This window comes from Pseudochaenichthys georgianus, chromosome 15, assembly GCF_902827115.2.
Source record: "Pseudochaenichthys georgianus chromosome 15, fPseGeo1.2, whole genome shotgun sequence".
NCBI classification, from domain to species: Eukaryota; Metazoa; Chordata; class Actinopteri; order Perciformes; family Channichthyidae; genus Pseudochaenichthys; species Pseudochaenichthys georgianus.
In genome coordinates, this window is record NC_047517.1 from 8836854 (window position 1) to 8862199 (window position 25346).

The 25346-nt window shown below is 40.0% G+C and overlaps 1 protein-coding gene across 1 annotated transcript in view; it reads right to left on the minus strand.

Annotated features, from left to right (window-relative positions):
* Nucleotides 1-25346, minus strand: part of ide (insulin-degrading enzyme) — a 45306-nt gene that overhangs the window by 15138 nt on the left and 4822 nt on the right. Inside the window, exons 4-18 of the mRNA XM_034101347.2 lie at nucleotides 22421-22590; nucleotides 20964-21086; nucleotides 20486-20598; nucleotides 19782-19944; nucleotides 19039-19131; nucleotides 15677-15768; nucleotides 15261-15341; nucleotides 14684-14787; nucleotides 10071-10173; nucleotides 9440-9562; nucleotides 9050-9132; nucleotides 7172-7316; nucleotides 2222-2332; nucleotides 1901-2021; nucleotides 520-611 (exon numbers count right to left, since the gene is read on the minus strand). Of these exons, the coding sequence (XP_033957238.1) occupies nucleotides 520-611; nucleotides 1901-2021; nucleotides 2222-2332; nucleotides 7172-7316; nucleotides 9050-9132; nucleotides 9440-9562; nucleotides 10071-10173; nucleotides 14684-14787; nucleotides 15261-15341; nucleotides 15677-15768; nucleotides 19039-19131; nucleotides 19782-19944; nucleotides 20486-20598; nucleotides 20964-21086; nucleotides 22421-22590 (1717 nt within the window). The remainder of the gene's footprint in view (nucleotides 1-519; nucleotides 612-1900; nucleotides 2022-2221; nucleotides 2333-7171; nucleotides 7317-9049; nucleotides 9133-9439; nucleotides 9563-10070; nucleotides 10174-14683; nucleotides 14788-15260; nucleotides 15342-15676; nucleotides 15769-19038; nucleotides 19132-19781; nucleotides 19945-20485; nucleotides 20599-20963; nucleotides 21087-22420; nucleotides 22591-25346) is intronic.

Below are 25346 nucleotides of genomic sequence, written 5' to 3' on the forward strand. Positions count from 1 at the left end.
TGTGAGGTTGTTCTCCAAACAACATCTAAGTAATAAATGCTACATTGCTAACGCCTTCATTTAAAATCTATATTATATTGTAACATTTCCTGCCCTCTAATTGGCCTGTTATATTAGCAAGTAAAACCTTTTCCATCTATAGTACAGCCTAATGTTACATACAGGTCTTTACATAGAAGTGCCTACAACTACTTGGTGAGTTCTTGCTCTGTCATTATTGGAGCAGGTGACAATTTATCTCGATGGAGATGAGATGGATGAGCATAATGCTTTCTCCACAAAACTGTCGAGTTAGGATGGGACCTCAGATAATAAGTATGACACGATGGCAGGGTCTTATAAGAATAGAATGCTCTGTCATAGCATTGGAGGGCAATAATAAGTGCTGAAGGTGATCCAGAGGATAAAGGGTGTTTAAATATTCATTAAGAAAAAAGGCACATGTTTCCAAGCTCAAAATGAAAGGACTGAATGGCATTTCCTCAGCTGGCATTAAATAAAAACAAAACAGTGACTAACCTCCTTTGTGATGTTGCCATGGAGAAGGGTCTCAATATGTAACCGTGACAAAAGCTGAGGTATGAAGGCCTTGAGGCGTGGGAGCGTTACATCTGGAATAAAGATCACAGCAATCAACCACAAAGCAAGCAACCACACACACACACACACACACACACACACACACACACACACACACACACACACACACACACACAACACACACACACACACACACACACACACACACACACACACACACACACACACACACACACACACACACACACACACACACACACACACACACACACACACACACACACACACACACACACACACACACACACACACACACACACACACACACACACACACACACACACACACACACACACACACACACACACACACACACACACTGTCTCAAAGCCCCCGTACAGGGACAGGTGGAGGCTGAGGGCAGTGATGAGGCTGAGGGCAGTGATGAGGCTGAGGGCAGTGATGAGGCTGAGGGCAGTGATGAGGCTGAGGGCAGTGGTGAGGTGGGGGTGTTGGAGCCCCTGGTGTCTGGGCTGCAGGTTAATTAAGTGTCATGTGAATTTGAGGGCAGTCTGTGTTAAAAAGAGAATATAGCAATCTGCCCCTCAGGTTCCACTGCGAAGAGCAAAGACTGCAGCCTGGGAAGCATCTGCTGGAGGACAGCCTCAGCATTCAAAGGAGGGTTTAAAGGAGGGGCAAGAGCAGCTCTATCAACTGTAAATCAAATAAACTAAACTTTTAGATAAGTACAACGTCAAGCCTATAAAACTGAGAAATAGTGACATAACCCACTAATGGCCATTAGTTTGGGAAAATGTCGCAAGGACAAAGATGTAGGACGCTTTCACGTGCAGTGAGCACAGTAATCACAAGACCCTGCTGATGACTTCTTGGAAACAGCAACTTGTTTATGGTTAGCATTTAAGCCAAAGCTTGAGAAAAAGATTTGACCCCTTGCAAACTTGTTGATTATTAAATTAGGGCTGTGTAGCTTTTCTATGATGTTTACCTTCAAACTAACAGTGACAGTGTTTTGCTTTACATTACATTGTGATATACACATTAATGCATCAATAATCATGCAGTAATATAAAATAACTTAATTTCAAATGGGCCGTTACGCATAATACTTTACTACTCTTTACTTTCATGCTAGTCCATTTTGATGCAGGACTTACCGAGTAATTTTACAATGTGGTATTGCTACTTTTACTGAATTAATAGCTGTTGAAAGTGTGTTGCTTGTGGAGTTGTACTTCATTAAGTAGCATTGCATTCCACCACTGCTAATAAGCATCAGAAAGGCAGGGCAGAGACAGAAGCAGAGAGAGAGGGGGAGATGTAGAGAGCCCGTCCTCACCATCCAGGGCGTCTCTGAGCTCGTCTTTGGTCCAGGCCACCTCGGTCATCAGCAGACGGAGGTAGTACATGGCATGCTGGTGCGGCTGCTCCGCTCTGAAGTTATTCAGAGACCTCATGTACTGCAGGGAGGAAGAGTGGTTCAACATCAACACGGTATGAACTTGAGTCTGTTGAAATTACTGTAGCGTATCAGAAATACTTTACTTCTCGTGTACTGTAAAGCTGAGTTTAAAAGGTTCTGAAGTGAGCTAATCAATACATTGCAAGTCATTCTTCTTATCAATAATCAGAACTTTGTAAGACCGCAGTTAGAGCGTACCGCTTCTTTGATGATGTCGAAGCGCTTCTCGTCGATCTCGAAGGTGGTCATCTTTTCCATGATCTTCCTCAGCAGGATGTACTGCTTGTCACTGTAGCCTTTCACACACAGCTGTAATACAGATGGAGCATTATCGATAAACAGAAACATCAGTAGATTTGAAGTTTGACCAGTTTATGGAATCATTTATGAATTTTGTGTGGAAATATGGCTGACCAAATGTTTGTCAAGGAAAACCATTGGACCCCTGCTTAAAGGGGACCCATCATGCAAAATGCACTCTTGTACGTCTTTTACACATGAATATGTGTCCCCGGTGTGTCAGGGACCTCACCAAGTGTCAGAAAATACAACCCTCTCTCTTTTCCTCCATACCCAAATCTCTAAAAAAAGGGGCTGTAACGGATCGGATACAGACTGATCCAGATTTGAATTATTTGCTACGTCACAAAAGGGGTGCTCCGCTTAGTGGTCAATTTTCCACCTATCAGGGGAATGAGAGGTTGGGCCACAGCCGGCCATTGCTGCTCGAAAGCGCTGGAGACGCTGTAGTACATATGCCAGGCCTGTAAGTGGCGCTGTAGTCTGCCACAAAAGCAGCGAAGAAGACCTTGCATGGTTGCTCTTCTGTTTATTCTCCGCTGTGGCTCTTTTTCTCCCTCCCCGAGGCAAGCTTTTGCTTCTCCTGCTTTAAAACAAATGAATAATGACTATATAATCATATGTAAGGGATAATGTGCAGCGACGCGGTCATTATGGGGAAAAGAACACCGACAGGCTGATCAGGAGCCCGACGCGAAGCGGATGGATCTAGATCGGCAGGAAGGTGTTATTTACATGGCCACATTCTCAACAAAGTAACGATATGACTCCCAATATTAATTGAAATGCTTTGATGCACGTTTTAAAAATGTGCTATATAAATAAAACATGATTTGATTTATATTATGATTGAAAATGTTATTAAAACGACCTTGGTGTGATTTTTTTACTACGATCTCTACCAAACAAGGACTTTTGTCACGTTTGATTCAGCGGTTCTTACTTCTCTGCAACACAATAATACCGTAATCTAATGTTTTCACATATTTTGACTTTACCAAATATTCTGTTTTATGTGATTTGGATATTGTAAAAGTCTGCAAAGCGGTATTGATAAAATCTAGATAATTGTACAGCCCTAGTCTCTGCTTCAAATGTATTACAAATTATATAATAGCACTTCTATATTTGGTTATTTGGAAGAATAACAAATTAAAAACTATTCAGAAACAATTGCTAAAAATATATTGCATTTTTTTTTTATCACAATTAGTATTTCTTTTTTGTCTTTCACAACTTTTTCTCCTCATAACAGAATGTATAATTACATTTAAATGTACATAATGGGTAACCAATTAAAACATATTATAGGATGGAATTCAAGCAATAAAAATGTGGATTTTTTTCCAAAAAGTAAACCAATTAGTTATTCAGTTAATGTAGCCTCACAGAATATGTTATATCGGGAACAAACCAAGTAAGAATGGTTATAGGAAGCACCACTTCATCACATTTCCCTGTAGTCTCTTAGGGAGTCAGAGTGGTTTATGATGAGGTGTTTCTATGAATCTTAAAATGGAAATAACAGTCAAGGTTATTTTAATGTTTACTTTGCAGTGTCATCTGTCCCCTTATGGCCCTTCATGATTCAGCAAAACCTGCAGCTACTGTACACGGCTCCCCTCTCAGACTCATCTAATCCCCCCCACTCAGGTCCCTGCAGTGAAACCTGTTAGACGTAATCTCTCCTAACATCATTAACCTTGACAAACAGCCAGCCACACCATGCTGCTGACTCAACAAACAGCCCATCGCATCACACACTGTGCTGAATGCGTCTGGAAGGACACACAGCAGTCATGGAGTCACAGGAAGCTAATGAATGCAGGTTACTGGGTCATCTGAAGAAAGGTGCAGAGTGTAAGGGAGGTTAGAACGCATGAAAGAAAAGAAGGAAACATCACCACCCCAAACCAGTCTCATGCAAGTTGTTACATTGCTGGGCGACATTAAATGCGAGATGTTTCTAATGACTGGTTTCCCTGAAGTTTAAACAGAGAGGTCGACTAGAGAACAGCTCAACATTGAGCACGATTTGAGAATACAAAAATGCTCCATACACCAAGCCATTTGAAAGTACTAATCCCATTTTTCAATAACCAAATTATACTTTGAAAATGACACCAAACCTTATCTCACATTTTTATTGGGGTTTCTTGTGAAAGTAAAAGTAATTTTGAATCAAATATTAAGTATATCTTTTTTTATTAATGTTTCAAATATTAGATTGTAGAAGTAGGCAAGTAGTTTTTCGTAAAATAGGGTCATAAAAAAAAGAAAGTTAAATCATGTTTTAAAGATGAGGCGATTTTTCAGAAATTAGGTCATTTTCTGAAAATCTAGGTTATTATTGAAAAATGTGGTGATTTTTCAAAAGAAAGGCATTTTTTATTTATTTAAAAAAATACCTCAACCAAAGCTGTTTTATTTTTCTAATATGGCCTCTCTGTCTCACTTTCCATTTAAAGAGAATAACATTAACCAACTGGTATTTCTGGTGCAAGCCAGGGAGGATGGAAAAGTGTAACCGCCTCGATGAATCATCACGCACATCCTTACATTAAACCCCTGAGAGAGACGCTGAGTTGAGAAAACTTTATTCATAAATTGGCTTAACAAAAGGGGTGTATCCTTGAGCAAGTGGATTATAATTAGGTCCATCAAACTTCCTGGATACTACAGATGTCCTTTGTGCCCTTGCATCAGCAGCAGAAATGTAACAATAAATATGTCAGCGAATGATTTACTCCTTACATCAGACACGCATATTAGAACTGAGAGAACGGCAGCCAAATGACCACACAATCATTTGAAAGAGTCTGTTAAATCCTGAATGAATCTTGGAAGAGGATCTGTAATACCACTCACGTGTATATATGTCCTTGACTTAAAAGTCAGAATTTAATGCACACTTGCAAGTCTACAAAAAGTTGTAAATGTTTTAGTTTTATAACCACGGGCCGGTAAGGTTAAGGACTATTGAAAAGTGAACTCTACTCTTAAACATAATTCCTAGAAGTTAATCTTGTAATCACAAGTAGACATGTCAATATGTTATTTTAGATCTCTATTTTTAGATATCCTTCAATTAAATCAAATTAACTTGGTGTTTGCAGGGAAGGTAATTGCAAGCAGAGAGTCCTATAAATCCTTCAGGTTGGCAGAACAGGACACAGCACTTCACATAATCAAACTGGAGTAAAAACCCAAGCCATTTCCACACTGTGCCAAAGCCTCAAAGTGGCCCCTTCACTCCCCTGCAGACTTCAAACGGCTTACTTACGAGGATGGCATTCGCCCCCGAGGCTACGCCATACACCAGCCCCGACAGACGGGCTGCATATGAATACTCGTTTAAATCATCCCTCAGTAACCTGAGTAACAAGTAGGTCATGTTGCAGTGCAGGGGGTCTACGTATATGTAACGACTAATGATGGGGGAAGAAAAGAAGAAAATAAAATGTGTTGGATATCAGGGAATATAAAAAAAAAAGAGAATGTATATGCAAGCTCGCAACTAGCTTTTCCTCCCGTAAAAATCACAAGCAACTATCTCATGCCACCATGAGGATCATTATGAAATGATTGATTTGCCATTTGTAGAAAGTCTCTACTGATGTGACTACAGGTGTGCCTATAACCATAATACAGCAAGAGGAAATTACAACCACTTGCTATTTTCTTAGGCTGGGTGGTGGGTGGTGGGTAAGCAAAAGGTCAAAAGGATTGATTTGGAATGAAGAAGAAGATGTAGACAGAACAGAGGCTGGTCAGGGCTGTGTTGAGAGGTGACCACGAGTTAAGTCTCAAATGATTGAACAAAACAGACATTGAACTACAGTGTTTTTTTGCTAATATTTGAACTTTTCTTGAAAAATCCTTGGTGAGATTGTTGTTATGTTCTTCGATAAAGCAAGTATATGTCTTATGTTCTTACTAAATGCAGTGTTTCCCCTACCATTGTCTTAGAGCCCCGCCAACGGAGCCCCGCGCCCCCCCTGAAATTCAAGGTGTTTAATAAAAATAAATTATAATTCTTTTTAATATATATATATATATATATATATATATAGCACCAAATTGCAACTAATCTATATCTACTGTCACTTTTCACATTGAACATGTGCTCTTTTATTAAATAAACGCTTTCATTTTAAGTTGTGAGTTTAATGTTTTTGACCCTAAGAAACACTGATGCATTAATCAATAACAATAATCCACAGCTCCTCTCTCTGCTCCAGAGGATTTAAAAAAAATATCCCAATGCCACCCCCCCCCACGCTCAGACAGCACCCCCCCAAAGCAGTAAACCTAGGGGAAACACTGAAATGTATCAATTTAATAATTGGTAGGATGTTACATTTCCCTAATAATCAAACAATGGGGCTTTTCCATTGGATTTAGGAGAATTGCAGAAAATAAGATGTGGCAAAATCAAGTTTATGATACTTACAGGATGACCGTCACATTTTACACTTGTAGGAGTTTTGAAGCGTAATAACAATGGCCAGAAGTAAATGTACAGCTAATGTACAGCTATAAACAAACTATATCATGTTCCCCCGACTTGTAATCCCCAAAGCTAAACTAAAGGCAGCTAATGTTTGGCGTGATGATGTTTAGTAGTCACATTTATTCACAAGATTATTTTATTCGCAAGACTTAAATGATGCTTTGGTGTTAAAACCTTGTCATTTGGCCAGACAGAGCGCTAAGAAACTAGCCTTTAACAAAGGCCTGGCTGAGGCCCCGCAGCCTGTTCTGAGGATGAGACGGGTGACAGCGGGATGGGGACGTGAAATCTGGGATGCAGCATGAGGCCGATGGGGAGAGATTTGGAATACTTACATACATCCCATAAACGGTATTTTGGAGGTCATAGTTCAAGCCAGCGAGCTCGGCTGCATATGCATACTCGTTGAGGGAGTCCTTGAGGAGCTCAAGGTATAAATATGCCATGTTACAATGCAATGGGTCCACGTACGCAAACGGGCTGTGGAGAAAAAGGCAGAGGTCAAACAGCATAGATACAAAGCATAATGGACTTTAACTTTTCACAGTAGGAGCTGAGAGTACAACAAGATGCATACATAAAACACATTGAACGTATTCATCAGGCATGCAACGGTTAAAACATTTGAGTACAGAACATTTGGTTTCAAGGCTGCAGTAAAATGTCAAACGGAGATGAAATGATATGTATTATGCCAGTGGTTCTCAAATGGGGGTACGCGGACCCCTAGGGGTACGTTGGAGTACTGCAGGGGGTACGTGAGATTTATTTTATGTTAATGAAAAAAACATAATAAAATGGGAAAAATAAACGGGGTGCTCTCTTTTCCTCTCCCTCTCCTGACAGCCCGTCAGTCTCGTGCAGCTCGCTGAACCTGTAATAAGTGACCCGACAGTAAAGAATACATATATGTATAACTAGTTTAGCTAGTTCCGGAGTAGATAAACTAGCCAAGTGTGTTGGGTCTAACTCTTAGTGTATTTAATTTTTGCTCCACTCAACGGTCCGTCACAGCGGACGGAGCTGTGATCATGCAGAGCTGCGTGTTCTCCGTCAGCAGCAGCTGGTCTGATCTCTGATCTCTCTCTCGCGTCCGGTTATACTTCATTCGCGTTTATGTCCAAATCTATCAGATCTCGCTAGTTCTAGTTAATTATATGACTGCCTGCTTATCAAAGGACACATAAACAATAAGCGTTGCTTGGCAACGGCGTGTGGCCTCAAAGTATAGCGCAGCATTATGCATTATGTTTATAGGAGGGGTCAAAATCCCATGCTCATAAAATGCTCATATTTTTTCTCTTCATTCCCCACGCCCCAAAATAAATGAATAAATAGATATACCAATTTTAGGAAAAGTAACCAATTTTGAGCAGTGTGGGTTTTATAATTAACAGAGTTACACATATTTCAAAACGCGAAGTGTAATAACTGCACAAGATCCTCAGTGAAGCACAAGCCCATGTTTCTCACTACATTGTAAGTACAACTTATTAAAAAGATCAGATCAATGCAACCAATGTCGTCTTAGTGTTATTGCATGACGTTAAAATTGGTTTGCCATGAATTTAGTGATGGATTGTAAACATTTGAAATGTAGCATTTAAGTTTCTCAGTTTTTACAGGGTTGTTGTTTTAATAAATCAGACACTGATGGTGCAGTACTGTAGGCTACTGTACCTCTTTATAGGCATTTTTCCTTAACAAATTGTGTTTGCGCTGATCAGGGGGTACTTGGTACTTTTTTTTTCAAAGGGGGTACATTATTGAAAAAAGTTTGAGAACCACTGTGTTATGCCAACCACTTTGGCTTCGCGTCAAGAAAAAAAAAATGTCATGAGGTCACATGTTCAGATCCCATTAAGATTATAGCGATAGCGTCATTTAGTTGATGAGGTTTGAAGATTAGCTTTAGTTTTCCATTCATGCCCTCATCTAGGAAGGAAGATCCTCAGTTGGCTAGAATCTGGTGTTATTGATGGTAGAGTGGCAAAAAAGTCAAGGTACTGTTAATCCAAAATCAATATTTCCTCAAGCTGCTTTTAACATTTAAATATTGATAATGATCATTTTCACCATTAGTTCTTATGACTCAGTAACACAAATACTATTATAATAAGGACAATCTTTGAAATATCAAGTTAGAGCTGATTTCCGGCTCAGATGATTGCACCTCTAGTTGATGTACCAAAGATTGACAGTGAGTTACACACCTGAAGAACTCAAAGTTCAGGCAGGCCTTGGGCAGGAAGAACTTATCGTCCTGCTTGAACCACACCTTGCTCATAGCAGTGTCCTGGAAGAAATGAACAGTTCATTTCATATTCATGTCATGATTAGAGAAGAACAAAGACATGATGGCAACAAACTGTATTAAATGTATTTTGGTCTCAATCACTTTTAATTGTATATGACAGCATAACAGAGTTTTTAAGATGTGCATTTTCTTAAGGACCAGCGTAGTTAGGTAATGAAGAGCAACAATACTTTGGGTACTTTGCTAAAACACTATAACACACTTCATTTCATTTCAAACCTTTATTTAACCAGATTGGTCCCATTGAGATCATAGATCTCTTTTTCAAGGGAGACCTGCAACTTGCCTTGATTAAAGTGGGGACGGACGGAGAGTCTTTCTCCAGAGGGTAGATCTCGAAGTTGGTAGGGATGAACTCGTTTTTCATTGGCAATTTGAACCTGCTGTTGAGGTCTGCACTTGCCCATTTCTGAAACACAGCGTATGATAAGCAAGCATTGTTGGAAAAAAAAAAACTCCTAGTGTTGTTTGTGATCAGGCCTTTCATGATAACTACATTTGATGATATTGCCTGAAAATAAATAGGATTTTGTCCTCTTGGAGCATTATGCCACTGGTGTGTTTACATTAAAAGCATAATGATGCAAGTATACTATTTCAAAAAGAAATTAACTACCAATTCTAAAGAATATTCAGACATTGGAAGCAAATATTTAGATTTCCTAAATATGTAAACATTAATAAAACCACATAACTAAAACAATAACATGGACTAAGGGTCTGTAAACAAAAAAGCACTATTTCTGGACAGAAATGATGACGGTTATGTAGATATATTTGACCGTGGGTTTATAAACATAAAAAGGACGAGAGGTATACAACATAGAAATGATAGAGGTCAGTTGTATATAAAGTGCGATAGGTCTATAATGTAATTATTGTGACCTATGTGTGATTTGATTGGAGCAGTGATTCACCTCAAGGGACTCTTCAGAAATGGCCTCCTGTTTGTACTCGGTGCCGTACCACTCTTCGGTCTTGTCCGTTTGACCTTCAAATGACTTTGACACCACTGCAACTCTGGAAATAAAAGAAATGGATGAGGTTATATATCATGGAATGGAGAACTCTCTCTCCCCATTTGTAACCACTGCACAATCCGAGTGGTTCTCTATTAGCAGTTCATTTGGTAACACTTTATATTAAGGTACACAAATTAACCATCAACTAATATGATCTATTCTTATGTAACAAGACATGAAACTATAAGTGTTACTTGTGTTACTTGTCTAAATAACTCAAAATTAGGTATTTCTATCTAAGAACATGTTCCCTATTTTAAAGTGAAGTCTTGTTCATAACCAATAAGCTAGTAGTGTGACTAATTGACCTGAACAGGTTCCCTATTCTAAAGTTGCCTCCTCTTCACACTTTGTAAATACATTATAGCACACAATTACTGAAATTAACCTCAACAGTACATGAACAAAGTAGGCACACGTTGAAATATCCGTTTTATTAATGAACCACTAAAGAGAGGTACAGACACATACCAAAACATGTCAAGTTTCTCCAAGGCTATTCAGTTCACTTTCTCCTACTTCCTGTACCCGGTTTCCTTCAGTACACATTTTACAAATATATAAATGTGCAAATATGAAACATACAGGTCAATATCACCTTGCTATTGGTAGCTGAACTGTCAATACGCCAAAACATATTCTTAGATAGAAATACCTAATTTTGAGTTATTTAGACACAATTAACACTTATGGTTTCATGTCTTGTTACATAAGAATAGATCATATTTGTTAAGTGTTACTATGGTAGAATTACTATTCTTGTGGTACTACTGCCTTATTAGGCCCATATTGAGCAGAGCATATTAAGACCAAAACTCATGTACAACAAGTTCCTTACTTGCAATAAATAAGCACTAATTAGAGGGTTATTGAGCAAAAACTCAACTAATGGCTTATTACTTGTAGAACATGGTCATGCAGAATAAGGCCAGGGTTTCCCACACAGACTATACTTGGGCGGGCCGCCCAGGTATATTAACGGCCGCCCAAGTATATTTCGCGACCCATTTAGGTTTTTTTTTTATTTATAATATTTTAATAATTTTTTTTTTAATTCGTCCGTGACCACGACGCCATCTGCAATCGATTAACTTGTGGACAATGATCCCTCGCTCCCTTGCACTGATCTCGCCTCCTTCTGGCCTATTAAGTGGCCTGCCTCAAAACTGACTGGCTGTCCACATAATGTGGCCTGCCGACATGGCCACTGTCATACAGATCATAAATCAGAGCCCTTGATTGGTCTCTGTGTGTCATTCAAGCTCGGGATAACCTCAGCTCAGGTGAGGTAAAGGACTCTCTGAGTGTATAGATAGTTAACTTAGTCTAAGTTCTCAGTGGGTCTCAAACGGTGTGGTCACCATTTATGTAAACACATATTTCCATTTGAGAGGGTAGTGATTGGTCTAATGGATAGCGAGGTGGGCTGAAGATCGGAAGGCTGTGAGTTCAAATCCCGCGAGGAACACCACCACTTGTGTGCCCTTGAGTAAGGCACTTAGCCCTTAGTTACTCCAGGGAGAATGTCCCTGTAATCGGTCATTATAAGTCGCTTTGGATAAAAGCGTCAGTTAAATGAAATGTAATGTGATTAGTAAAATATGCATGAATAAATAAATAAAAAGTTAACTGGGTGAAAAAAGGTAAGATACACTTTTAAAACTTGTTGAGAGAAAACTAGTCTTTGCTGCTGCCTCAAAGAGGAGCAGGGGGAGAGGAGGGACACAGGAGAGGCTGATTCAGGAGCACAGACACACTCACAACTATAAATGAACCAAAAATAAATTAATAAACAAGTTTCAGTGTTTTTTTCATATTGGAAATGGTATGGTATTGGTTATGGCCATGATTTTATGATTATTAAAATGTATACAGTTCTGTTTAATATAGGTGTTTCCATAGATCTAGTCTCTTTATTTTGCCCTCAAAATGCACCAGATTGATGCATTTAACTCCAAAATAAAAAATAAAATCTTACCGGGGGGGCATGCCCCTGGACCCCCTAGAGGATTTGAGGTCGACCCCCACTAAAAATCACATGGATACATACATAAATACATTTTTTTTTTTTTTTTAAAAGTAACCCATTTCCATGTGTGGGTAGTAGATTTAAACTATAGGGCTATCATTATGGGCCCTGCCTGTACCTGTTCACTCTGCCATCGCGTGAAGGGTCTGCTAACAAGCGACCAACAGAAAGGTTAATGTTGTTGCACGTCACCTCACCCCCCCCCCCCGCTACCACCACCCCCCCCCCCCCCCAAGTATATTTCATATATGTGGGAAACAGATCTGTCGGAAACACTGGCAGTTAATGGACCAGCACCAGAGGTGTTCCCATACACACAGGCGTTGGAGCTGTTCTTCATGAAATCCCAGAAGGATGAAGTGCTCTGACAAACAGTGCCATCTTTGCGCAAAATGATTATACAGGAATGAAAAGTCAATAAATAAACATGTTAAAACTTTTTTTTTTTTTCGCGCACCCCATGTCCTCAGTGTGCTGCATTTAGAGTGTGTTTCATCGCTACTGGTTCATCAAAAATAGGATCCTGTTTGTTTAACAACTACAAACCAATGAAAACAAATAGTGTGCCCGAGTTACGAGTCTGCATTTTGCTTGACACAGCATTACATAAAATGAAATTGAGATGAAGCTACACCATAGACCAGGGGTGCCCAACCTTTTTTGAACCGAGAGCTACTTTTAAAGTTGCCAGTCTGCCGAGATCTACCAGTCCAAATAGAGAGACGTAGCCATTACTGACAGCCTACTACCAGGTAAATACACACTTCTACTTGTATAAAACTGACCTTTGTACGATTAATACCTCGTAAAATACTGCAGATCCTTTATCTTACCTCTTTCTAATCTACACACACATACAAGTATTTAACTGAAGTTACACAACAGTGTTGTTGATACAGAGTTGGAGTTTATTCACTCGTCACTACAGTGGGTAATGTTTTCAAGAAACATTGAACAGTGCTGCCACATATGACACAGGGAAAAAAGAAAAGACGCTGAACCCTTTCTTTGCCATTATATAAAATAGTGTTGCTACAAAAGTATAAATTAGGCTTACTAATAACACAACTCAGATCTGAAGCTACACAGGAATCTGCTGCCAAAGTGCAATAAATAAGACAAAATTAATAGAATCAAACCCTTTTTTGTTGCATTTTAGTCGAGTATAAAAAGAAATGCATTTAAAATAGGATGCAAGCAAGTTTCTTAACCTGAATTGATAATAGACTATAATCAATTTAAGTTTGCATTCTTATACCATTTTGTACAATAATTATAATGACTAAGTTCAAATAAACTAAAACTCACAGCTGATTAATAAGGTATCCAACTTTTTATTATATCAAAAACCTGTTGAAATGCTACTGTTATTGTTGTTGTTTACTGTCCCCAAAAGCGCGTCGGCAGCCTCCAGGAATGCTTCTTTCACAACTTTGCCGTCTTTGAAAGACTTCATGTGTTTCGCAAGAACGTGACTGACACGATAAGATGCTCTGGTAGCAGCCTTGCTCTTGTTGTTGGGCCTGGTGAAAATGGACTGCTGTGCATTTAGCTGTCCTTTCAGGCCCCTCCCCTTTTGGGAGCGGAGTGCAGAATTAGGAGGGAATTCCGTCTCGGAGCGTTTGTGCACTGTTTTGAAATGCCGCTCCTAAATTACCCTTCTTTGATAAAGCCAGATGAAACAAATGGACTTTGAATTGGAATAGATACAAATAATCATCCTCCCACTCGGAGTGAACATGATATATTTTGGGCTCTTTTCCGTCTGCCATAATTGCGGTCTTGTGTGTGTGCGGACTGCCACTCCTGTTGACACGGACAACGTCAGCGAAATAGTGCTCACTGCCCACCAGCCACGCCCCGACACATGGGGTCACGCCAGCCAATCACAAAGCTTTGCGTTCAAGTGCATTATTCTGGCACAGGAAGATTATGTTATAGGACATTAACGGTAAAACAGAATATTGTTGTTCTATTTTTAGACACATCTCGCGATCGACTGGGAATCTCCCCGCGATCGACCGGTCGATCGTGATCGACCGGTTGGGCACCCCTGCCATAGACCATCTAAAATATGGATGTGGTCTCTGACGTCACCCAAACATTTCTGAAGAGATTTAGCAAAGTGAGTGGCTCCACTCGTGTTATGCATCACAGTTACCAGTTGTACAAGACCTTCGTGAGCATTGTTATGGTGTGATGCACAAATATACACATTACAACATCTCAAATTGTTATTTTCTGTAGAAAACGTACCAACTTTGGAATACATGGATGTGTTAAAGTGACACCTTTGTGCATAAAGCACTCCTTTAATAGTTTGTGCGCACTACTAGAATGTGTCCTTTTTCTGTAGTTTGGAATCAACTGTGATAATAACAATAAAATATGACTTCTCTGTTATACTTCTACAGAAAACATAGTGCCAGCTGTGGACTTGTTTATTCCTATGTCTACAGTCTGATGTTCTCACACTGACCTGACGTGTTTTGGTCTCAGTTTATCCAACACCATCTCGATCAGATCTGGCCTGAAGTCCTCCAAAAGGTACTCTGCTGCCAGGATCTCCTCAAGAGGGTAGTACTGAAACACAGAGCTCATGGCGGTTAGCATTGTTAGCAACAAGATGGACAAAGATGGAGGGCAAAGCTTTGTTGCTGTCTAGCTTTTCAAAATGTATTTGTTGCTGCTTTAAGCACCACAAGCAGAGTGTCCTACACTTTCATTATACAGGGGAGTAAGGCAGACCTCCAATGAGAAGCTCGTACTTAAAAAAAAACTGATCTAGGCAGACTATTGGCACAACCAGTAAAAGAGAAAATATGCATTCTTGGTGTTGGGCTGTACTTTCTCTTGGTTAATGAGCCTTTCTGCATCATTCATACAGGATTTGTGGTAGATCTAAATGCCAAGCCTAACTCGGACTGTGTCTTTAAGATCCAATTCCTCTCAATAACAGAGTGAAGCAGCAGCCTGGGGCCGACAGCAGGGACAGACGCATTGAGCTGCATTGCGTCTCCCTGGAAACAAACTCTGCAGATGGGGAGGGGACTTACGTGTACAAGACCGGCCACCTTGGAGGTGTAGCCGCGGGGTCGCTCCTTGTCCTTGAACCTGAAGGCCACATTGTTTAAATCCTGCAGAGAGACAGGGATGGAGGATGCAACAGGTGAAACCACAACATATTTAACCGTTACATACAGTGGAAATAGATTAAGAGACAGATTCTAGAAAGAGGAACTGCATAGAATTGAAATCCCATGTTATTCTAGATCATTCTAGTGATTTTTACAATGAATATTTCAAAGGTTAAAATTTGACATTTCTGCATTTACCAGGAAAGAGAAGCCATCAGAGCATCACATATTTTGTTAGAAATTTCTATTATTTCTCCATTGACCAAAAATAAGTAGGTCAAGTTTGTCCTGCCCCTCTGTCTGAGAAGCTGTCTCTGAATAGACAACATTATTACCTTGCACTCATCAAACACCCACGCCTGAGGGCCCTCAGTGCGCAGCTTCTGGATGTACTGGAACATGTGGAAGATGATGTCCTCAACGTGCACTGCAGGATAAAGAAGAAATAAATGTATCCTAAAACTGCATTCAATAGCCAATGGGTTTACATCAGAGGTGCCCAGTACGTCGACCGCGGGGGCAATGCTGGTAGATTGCGAGTCATTCATACAAAAAAAAAATATAGCCCCGTTAAAATAGACAAAACTGGTTTTGATCCCTCCTCCCTTGGCCTCCCTGCCACTTAATTCAGGAGTTTACTTGATTGACAAAATGAGTGCGGGACTAGGGGTGCAACAACTAATCAACTTAATCGATTAAAATCGATTACCAAATTAGTTGGCAACTAATTCAGTCGTCGATTCGTTGGTGACGTCATCACATGTGTTCTACACCCCGTTAAGCTCCAACGTTATCGCTCTTTTTTATCGGTACAGGAGACATTTAAAACATATGTCATATGTATTATTGCTACATAAACGTTATATCGCAGTCTTAGTGTCACCAACTCCGTTTCTAATATGCAATATGACTACAAAATGCGTCTATAATGTATTTTCGATCTTCCCAATTCAGACGAGAGATCTCTCCCCCGCCTGCTTGCGAGGGGGCGGGGCAGTTTACACACACACACGCAGCTGCTACATGCATGCAACACACACACACGGAGGAGATGGCGGAGAGAACGCGCTCCGAGGTATGGTTAAACTATAGCCGTGTCGATGGGGACAATGCTCGTTACCAAAAGTGCAATAAGAGTTTAGCATGTAAGGGCGGTAACACGAGCAATGTGTCTAAACATTTATCAAAAGTGCTCCACATCCAGACGGAGGAATGCACCGGGTTCCACTGTCTTTCTAGTAGCTCTGTAGCCCCGTCCACGAGGAACGTTTCCACGTCAGGTGTTGTGCATGCTAGCAGCAACACACGGAGCTAACTCAGTTATAAAAACATGGGTTAATGATTAGAGGAAACTGAGTTATTTATTTTGTTAAAGTTTCAGCTTTTCTGTTTACAGTTCTGTCATCACATTATTTAATACGATTTGTTAAAACATTGTTGTTTCTTTTGATGTGAAATATTATGCATTTAATTAAAATAAAAAGCGATGTTAGTTTTGTTCACAATTTGTTTAGTTAGCTTATTTCTTGTCAAAAGAACCATTAATACTATCGTTAAAAGGACCGGATCGATAAGCAGTATCGATATAAGTAGTAGTACAGTTAAAACCTTAACGATCCGAATAATCAATTAATCGTTTCATTAATCGATAGATTAATCGATTATCAAATTAGTCGTTTGTTGCAGCCCTATGCGGGACCGAGCAAAAAGCTAAAGACATACCACTTCCACCCAGAATGGGAGGAAGAATATTTTTTTGTGATGTCACATTCAAAGGTTATTTGCCTTATTTGTAAAGCACACGTCGCTCTGCCAAAGAAAGGTAACGTGGAGAAGCATTATCGGAGTGTTCACAAGGCATATGACAGCGACTTCCCTCCGGGTAGCGAGTTGAGAAAGATATATCTCTCTCTCTCTCTCATATTATAAAACATATCATATATATTATATATATTATTCTGAAATGGACCAATCTGGACAACGACTACTTTTACTGTCGCTACTTTCACTATATTTTGATGATAATACTTTTATACTTTCACTTGAGGAACATTTTGAATGCAGGACTTTTACTGTAACAGAGTATTCCTACACTCTGGTACTTCTACTTTTACTCAAGTACAAGATCTGAGTACTTCTACTTTTACTCAAGTACAAGATCTGAGCACTTCTACTTTTACTCAAGTACAAGATCTGAGTACTTCTACTTTTACTCAAGTACAAGATCTGAGCACTTCTACTTTTACTCAAGTACAAGATCTGAGCACTTCTACTTTTACTCAAGTACAAGATCTGAGTACTTATAATTTCACTACAAGATCTGAGTACCTCTACTTTTACTCAAGTACAACTGAGTACTTATTCCACCTCTGGTAGTGTATTAGTCTAAATTGTAGCCAGAAAATCACAGAGCTGCATACAAATAGACTCACAATGGTAACGAGTGGAAAATAATATTTACAAATGTGTAAATGATTTGTAGGTCATTGTGACGACTCAAAGCACCTGACTTATACATCTTCAAAGGAAGACTGTGTTCATTCTGCAATTACATGGGATTAAAGCAAAATGTAGTTTTACTTGTATAATACTTCAATTTTATATAAAAGACAGTTTGTTTTCATCCGTTTTCAAATAAACAAAGTGTTGGCTTTCAGAATATTAAACTTGTTTCGGCAAATTCAGATGATAAATACAACTTTGAAGCTTCGGCATAATTACAAGCAGAGAACGGAGTAATGTAACGTCACAGCAGGCATAACAGCAGCCGGTGTTTCTTGTGAGTGTTTCCCCGGGACACAAACGCAATAAACACAAACGCAATAAACACAAACACACTCGCGAGCTTCCCCCAGACCAGTAATACAAACGAAAATGTGTCTTCGGGTCAATGCGACTGATTTCGAAAGAGCAAGTCACATTTGGTTTAGGCACGAAACATACAGTAGAAATACATTGCTTTCAAAATCGCTCTGTGTCGAATCAATAGATTATATTTCGTGACTATAACACGAAATGCCGTGAGAGCTCCATCCTCTGAAGACCACACGATGGCGACTGTAACGCACATAACATAGGTACGCTCCTCTGAAATGTTTGTCCCCTGCAATTATTATTATCCCTCAATCGAGTTTGCTATTCAGCTCGCTAACGTTAGCTTAAACAAACGTAACATGCAACGTTAGCCTAATCTAAAATGCTCTACTACGGCGTACCTTTCATGTGGCTCGTCAGCGCAGACTCTCGCATCGTTATGTTGCAAACTTTGCAGGAGGCTACTCGTGGGCTTGACCCTCGTCTTAGCCATGGCTTGTATTTGTCTTCTGCTAGCTAACGCTCGTTGAAACTGCAACCTCCTGGCACACAGTCATCTATCTCTCATCAGAATGCCCAGGTCACACGTAACACAAACACTTGCAGGCGCATAGCGCGGGAAGGTGCAGCGGAGCTGTTTTATGGAGAAGCGAAGCAATTCTTTTCTTTTAATCTAAAAAGCGAACTATTCAGTCAGACAGCAATTTTTTGTAAAAGTAAAGCATTTTCATTTTCAAGCACTTTATCTCAATTTCAAGCACCATTCCCAAAATTCAAGCACTTTCCCAACCTTGAAAACACCACGTCAAATTTCAAGCATTTTCAAGGATTTCAAGCACCCGTACGTACTGTATATAATGCATATTCAGCAGAGTGTACTCACAGAGCCCCTCTTCAGTCAGGTCCACATTGATGATGAAGAACATGAATCCTTTGGCTCCTTCTTTCTGCCCTCCAACCAGTGTGTTCACCCAGCCTTCAAAATAATAATCATCGTCGTCTCGTTAGGTTAGTAGTTAGTAATAAAACCGCATAATTAATCAAAATGTTATCAAAATATCAATATGGATTCAAGCAATGGTCAAACCGCAGGAAGCACAATATGTATTGGAGGGCCAAATATGTGTTCGTGTGTTGCTGCGGAGATAATATACCTACAACTAGTTTTCTAAAGAATTAACAACCTCATTTGTTTGGTACACATGTTTATGAAATCATACCACGGTCTAGGTTCCCTACTCGAGGGATTTCATAATGAAAATATTGATGCAAAAACAATCAATTACCCTTATATCATAATCGCAGTCAAAATAATCATAAAGACCTTCTTTTTTTATCGTGTACCTTATTAGTACAAAATAGATCCAAGGCTTAGAATAAAACATTATACATTTACCAGAACATCTTTGATACTAAAAACGACTAATCGTCAGAATTCTGTCTACATTTTTGTTATAATTGATATTGTTAAGTGTATGGGCATACCATTCAAAAAAACATAAGTAAAATATATCAACAACATTTGTGGTGGAAAAAGAGGAGAATAGGAAAATGTTCAGAATAGTTGTAAAATGTTTTCTCAATCTGTACTTTTGAATCTTGTCGAAGCTCTACTTCATGTCCTACCTTTAGATTTGAGCTCGGATAACAAACTCCCGGGTCCTTCGTGACCAATCAGATGTCCCAGATAATGTCCTGGGTTGGATTTGTAGTGCTTCTGTAGGTCCGGGATGGGGAACGTCACGTACAGGTTCCTGATGTCTTTGATAGGCACCACGCTGTAGAATTGCTGCAACAGAACACGCACACAAATCTTGTTAGGAACATTTAATTATATTTTATAAATTATATTTTGATGAATGAAAACTAAAAGACATTTATAATATTATATAAATTCTTTATATATTTTTCCCAAAAAGAATTGAAAACCCTAAACAATTATAAACCTGTACATTTTCAAATTGTAGTTGGTCTCCTTATTGCATTTATTTTTGTATATTTTTTAAGTAGCACGTTGGTCTATTATTTATATACGGTATATAATACATTACAAAAATAATAAAACATTTTAAATATCTTTAAATAGAATCAGAACTTTGAGAATAAATAAATATCTTTCTACTGTTGATATGTACAGTATATATCTACTGTTTATATTCATGTGCTATGCTTTGTAAACATGATGTAACAAAACTATTTCCCAATTTTGGATGAATGTAGTTTATAAAGTTGAATGAAAAATGTAATTTAGCTAACAGCCAGTTGTCATCATTAAACTCTACGAGTGTTGATTACAGTAAAGGTGTGAACAGTGTAAGGAAGTGACTCACTCTTAGGTGTTCTTCCTGGAAGGGGTGCTCAGGGAATTCTGGGACAGGTACATTCTTGTTTTCCACTTCTCCAAACAGCTTAACCACCATGGCGGTCAAATCATCTAATGATTCTGGAGGCAAAGAGGTAAACATTCATAGTTTAGCTCAGTTTCAACTTCAAGCTAATAGACGACAGGTGTGAGTGCAAAGAAGAAGAAAGAAGGGGAAGAGTAGCATCAAAAGTCAATTTACTAAAAAACATACTCAGTCTTGATAGGTTTTTTTGGTGAAGCATTACAATTGATTTGACAATTACCCGTTGTAATGCTGTATAATACATTAAATGTTGCACTTATAATAATAATAATATGGTTTCAGGCCACGACCACTGAGTCATGTATGACTTGCATTGTTGGTTCCTCTTTGTCCTCTTGAGTAACAAGGGTGTGATGCTTTTGCAGCATTCAAACATGACATGTGAGAGGTGAACTCCTACCTCTCCCCAACACGCACAGTCCCATGAGGTTGGAGGAGTAATATGTGGAGTGGTACTTCAGGAGCTCTTCACGGATGTCGATCCCCTCTTTACACGGCCGTGTCTCCAGGGTCAGTTTGTTACCTGAAAGAGTACAGTGAATATCTGCTGTTCAAAATCATGCCAAGACAACTCCATGACCGAGTTCAATGACAACTTTGCAAGTCTAATACAAAAAGGGGGGGGGGGGGGGGGAATCATCCAATCAGTTTGATATCAAATGTACAGGTTTTTTTTATTAGACAATGCATTATGGGGAATGGACAGATAATGATCACCGCAAAGCTTGCACTCTTGCTCTTTTGAGACTACCGATGATGCATCTGAGCATTTAGAGCACTAAATGCTGTGTTCTAAACATCCAACCCAGAGACTGTAGCCTGTCATGCACCTGCACATGCTACCTTGCCAGCCATCTGTAAATGAACCATATTTCATTTTCTATAAAAAGGCAGGGACAGAAAAAACATGTTCTATTCTTAACTTGAGTAAATAAATCATTCAAGACTGCCATCAGGTGGCCATTGAAGCTCGCTCCAAGTCCCTCTGATGTGGGAGTTCTCTGTGTTAGTCTACAAATAAACACGACGTTTATCTTCTGTTAACTTGGTTTATTCCATCAACGTGTATAACACCAATACAGAGCCATTAACGAACAGTGGACCTCATGCTCCAGGTCGACACAGACTAACTGCGCATGCGTTTCACAGCCTCAAGAGGGCAGCCTAGACTACCGTATGGCCAGAGTAAAGTCACTTCATGCCAGAAGACGCTTCCCTGACGTCATTCAACACAGCAGTGATTAACGCCAATAAAAGTTATAATAGTACTTTTGACCTCCACCTAATGAAAGATCAACATTTATCTATATCTGCTAGAACAGTGGTTCCCAGCCTGGGAGGCGCGCCAAAGGTCGAGGGGGGGGCGCCAGGCCTCAGATGATTTGAGGCCAAATATCATATTTAGACTTTTTTTTTTTTACACATATAATTGTAATGCAATACATGATTGAACCCCTGTGCTAGAAGGTATGATGAATTAGCGTTGTGTATGCAGAAAGAAAATATCATGTATAACCAGTGGGAAAGAACCTGGAGAATTTAAAAAGATTTGTGGTGGTGTTCTGATATACCTGGAGACAGAATCCAAAAAAGCTCCACTTTCATAATCGAGATTAAAAAACAACTTTCATGTGAGTTTATGTCTAATAGTCATGTTTTTGTTACTGTTTCAGTAGGAGGGAGGGAGGGAGGGTGGGAGGGAGGGAGGGAGGGAGGGGCTGAACTGGCATCAATGTTCTAACTTTCTTGGCCTATTGACTACTAAGGCCTTACACAAATATAAAACACAAAACAGTGTTAAAACAGTGTTAGGAATGTCATGCGTGTAGATCAGAGGAAACCTAAGAGATGCTCTACCTGTTCCAAATTTACTGAAGGGGTGGTCTTGGTTGCCGGTGGCCTTCTCCAACTGGAACAGCCTCCAGGCGTCATTCATCAGGTTCTTCTCGTGCTCAGAGTCCACAGCGTTCACCTCCCGGTCCTTACAGCTCTCATCAAACAGAGGGCACAGGAAGAACTGGGCAAACCTACGGAGATTGTAATAATGATAATATTACTGAGACTGGATGCTTTTTCAACAGCACAAAGATATGCTTTAATGCTGTTCTGGGATAAATGCAAAGGACCATTTGTATACACAAAAGAACATGAAGCAGGACATCATTCAAATGTATTTGCATGAGTACAAAGTGAGAGCGACTGCCAAACAAACGAGGAAACAGAAACACACACAACCTTTGAATGTTTCTAAGGCTGCGGCCACACGAGGACGAATTCGGTCGTTTGCGTTACTGTTTAGTGTCATATAGACCGTTCGGCCACACGAGGACGACCGAATACGGCACTGAACGACTGAGGAAACGATAACGGGTCCCAAGGTGGATAGAAAGGCATACGCAACTCTCTGGGGGGTCCAACGGCTCCGTGTGTACGCCCTATCCGAACATTTTCAGATCACTGATAGTGATTGCGCAATAGCCCCACCTCTTCTGCTCACCTCCGCTTACCCCGCGCCAGTGCTGAGGTGTTCCGCCACCAACAACAACAACAATGGCGGATCGCAGAGTTGCTATCGTGATCCGGACGCTATTGACCATGCTACAGTTGTTTGTGCAACATCTACAGCAATAATGATGAGGCAATAGCCCCGCCTCTCCCCACCTCTGCTGCTCACCCCCACGTCAAAGTAAACTGCACCCTGAATTCAGATTATTTATCTTTCTCTCGATATGGACCTAAACGCGAGTGAAGTCTAATCTGACAGGACGGAGACACGCAGCTCTGCTCACCTGCAGCTCCTCCCTCTGCAGCAAAACACACACTTCAAGTCAGATCATCACCCTTAGCTATTTTAATTACCTCTCAAACTCCCTAAACTAGTTATAAATATGTTTATTTTTACTGTCGGCCAGGGTCACTCATTACTGGATCAGCTGCTGCATGAGACAGACACTGACGCTGTCCGAAGAGAGGGAGGAAAAAGAGAGGCTCCGTGTATTTTATCATTATATTATATAGAGTCATTATTCATTTGTTTTAAAGATCAATAAATAACAAAGAAGACCTTTGACCGGCACTTTTATCATTTTGTCCGGAAGATTTAAACTTTAATACACGTTGACTGGCGAAAAACTCTGCCCGGTTCCCTCGGCCCCCACCGCGGAGAATAAACAGAAGGGCAACCATGACAACCATGCTTCTTCGCTGCTTTTGTGGAGGAAGTTACAGCGCCACCTACAGGCTCCTGCATATGTACTGCAGCTTCTCCAGCGGTTGGAGCTAAACGGAGCGGTCTAGTGTGGGCAGACACTATCCGGATAACTATTGCGTGTGGACGGAAGCTTGTTTGCGATTGCGTTTGCGTTAATCCTATGCGTTTAGCCGTTTTCGTCCTCGTGTGGCCGCAGCCTAAAGCTATGTCACGGCTCAGCTTTTGCCGATTTATGCAGGCATCAAAAGGGAATGTGCTTAAAGCACCAGATTTCTGTGGCAATTCTTTAAGTAATCAGCACACGAAACACAAAGTCACAAAGAATGGATTGCAGCCACTGATAGCCCCACGAGTTGTGCATCAATTGTTACCGTATCTGGCTCGTCTCAAGGTCCAATTCAATTGCTCAATTAAGACATTGCGCTTATTATATTACAGCGCTAACAAGCCCATAAAGATTTTTTGCAAGATTGCAATCATCAAGTATAAATGTTGCCTTTGCAACAAAAGCTGTTCTTATAACGTACGCATACAAAAGGTGGGTGTTTTGCTCAAAATGTTTTGCATATTTCCCCATTGAAATAACAGCAAATAGCACAGGAGTATGGACAGAACTAAAAATGTCATGTTTTATTTTGTCTTGTCAAAAGTCACCAAATTGGTTAAAAATTATAAAATGAAGTGATCATGATAATTATGGCAATGGTATGGTTAATTTAATGGAAAAACACAATGAAATGTAGCCTATTAAGTAGTCCTGCACGATTAATCTAAAAAAAGATCGTGATCTCGATTCAGACACCTATGCGATCTCATTTCTAAATTACGGCGATCCTATGACGTCATGCGGAATTTTTTTTTTTTTCTCTTCTGCATAATACCAACTTGCAATGTCAATCATACTTAAACGATGTAAAGCAAATATACTCTATACATTTAACATTAAAGTACCATGATCGCATGCAAATGTTAGTGTTCTGTCTGTCTCTCCTCCTCTCATGCAGTGTTAACGCTGCAGCCACTAGGGTTGCCAGTTTTTGTGGAAGGAATAAGCAACCAGGTCTATGAAAACAAGCGCAAAAGAACATGAGCACTTTAAACCTATATATGTCGGGTCGGCTATTTGAAAATAACCTATCTACAAGCTCACAACCGCAACAACCATTATTACTTACTACCAAGCAACTTTACAGAAAGACAAGCCCAATGTGGCTTATAATAAGTATACCTGGCAACACTCACTGACTGCAGCACGTGAGGGCAGGAGCCGGCAGTATGTTTACAGAAGCGTTAGCATTAGCACTGATTAGCAAAGAGTGACGAGAGCGACTAGGAGTACAAGAAAAACAGAAATGAGTGACACAGAAATGAGTGACAAGGAGGTCGAGGACAATGACAACAACACCGATGAAAATCCCGGTGGCGACTCTGGCGAGAGTGAGAGGGAAGTTGTGCTTGTGCCGAAAAAAGGACCACATTCATCCATTGGGTGGAACTTTTTTGGATTTGATCCTGATGATGACTTACAAAAAGTCGTCCACTGTAAGCATTGTTCTCGCATCGTCTTCAGGT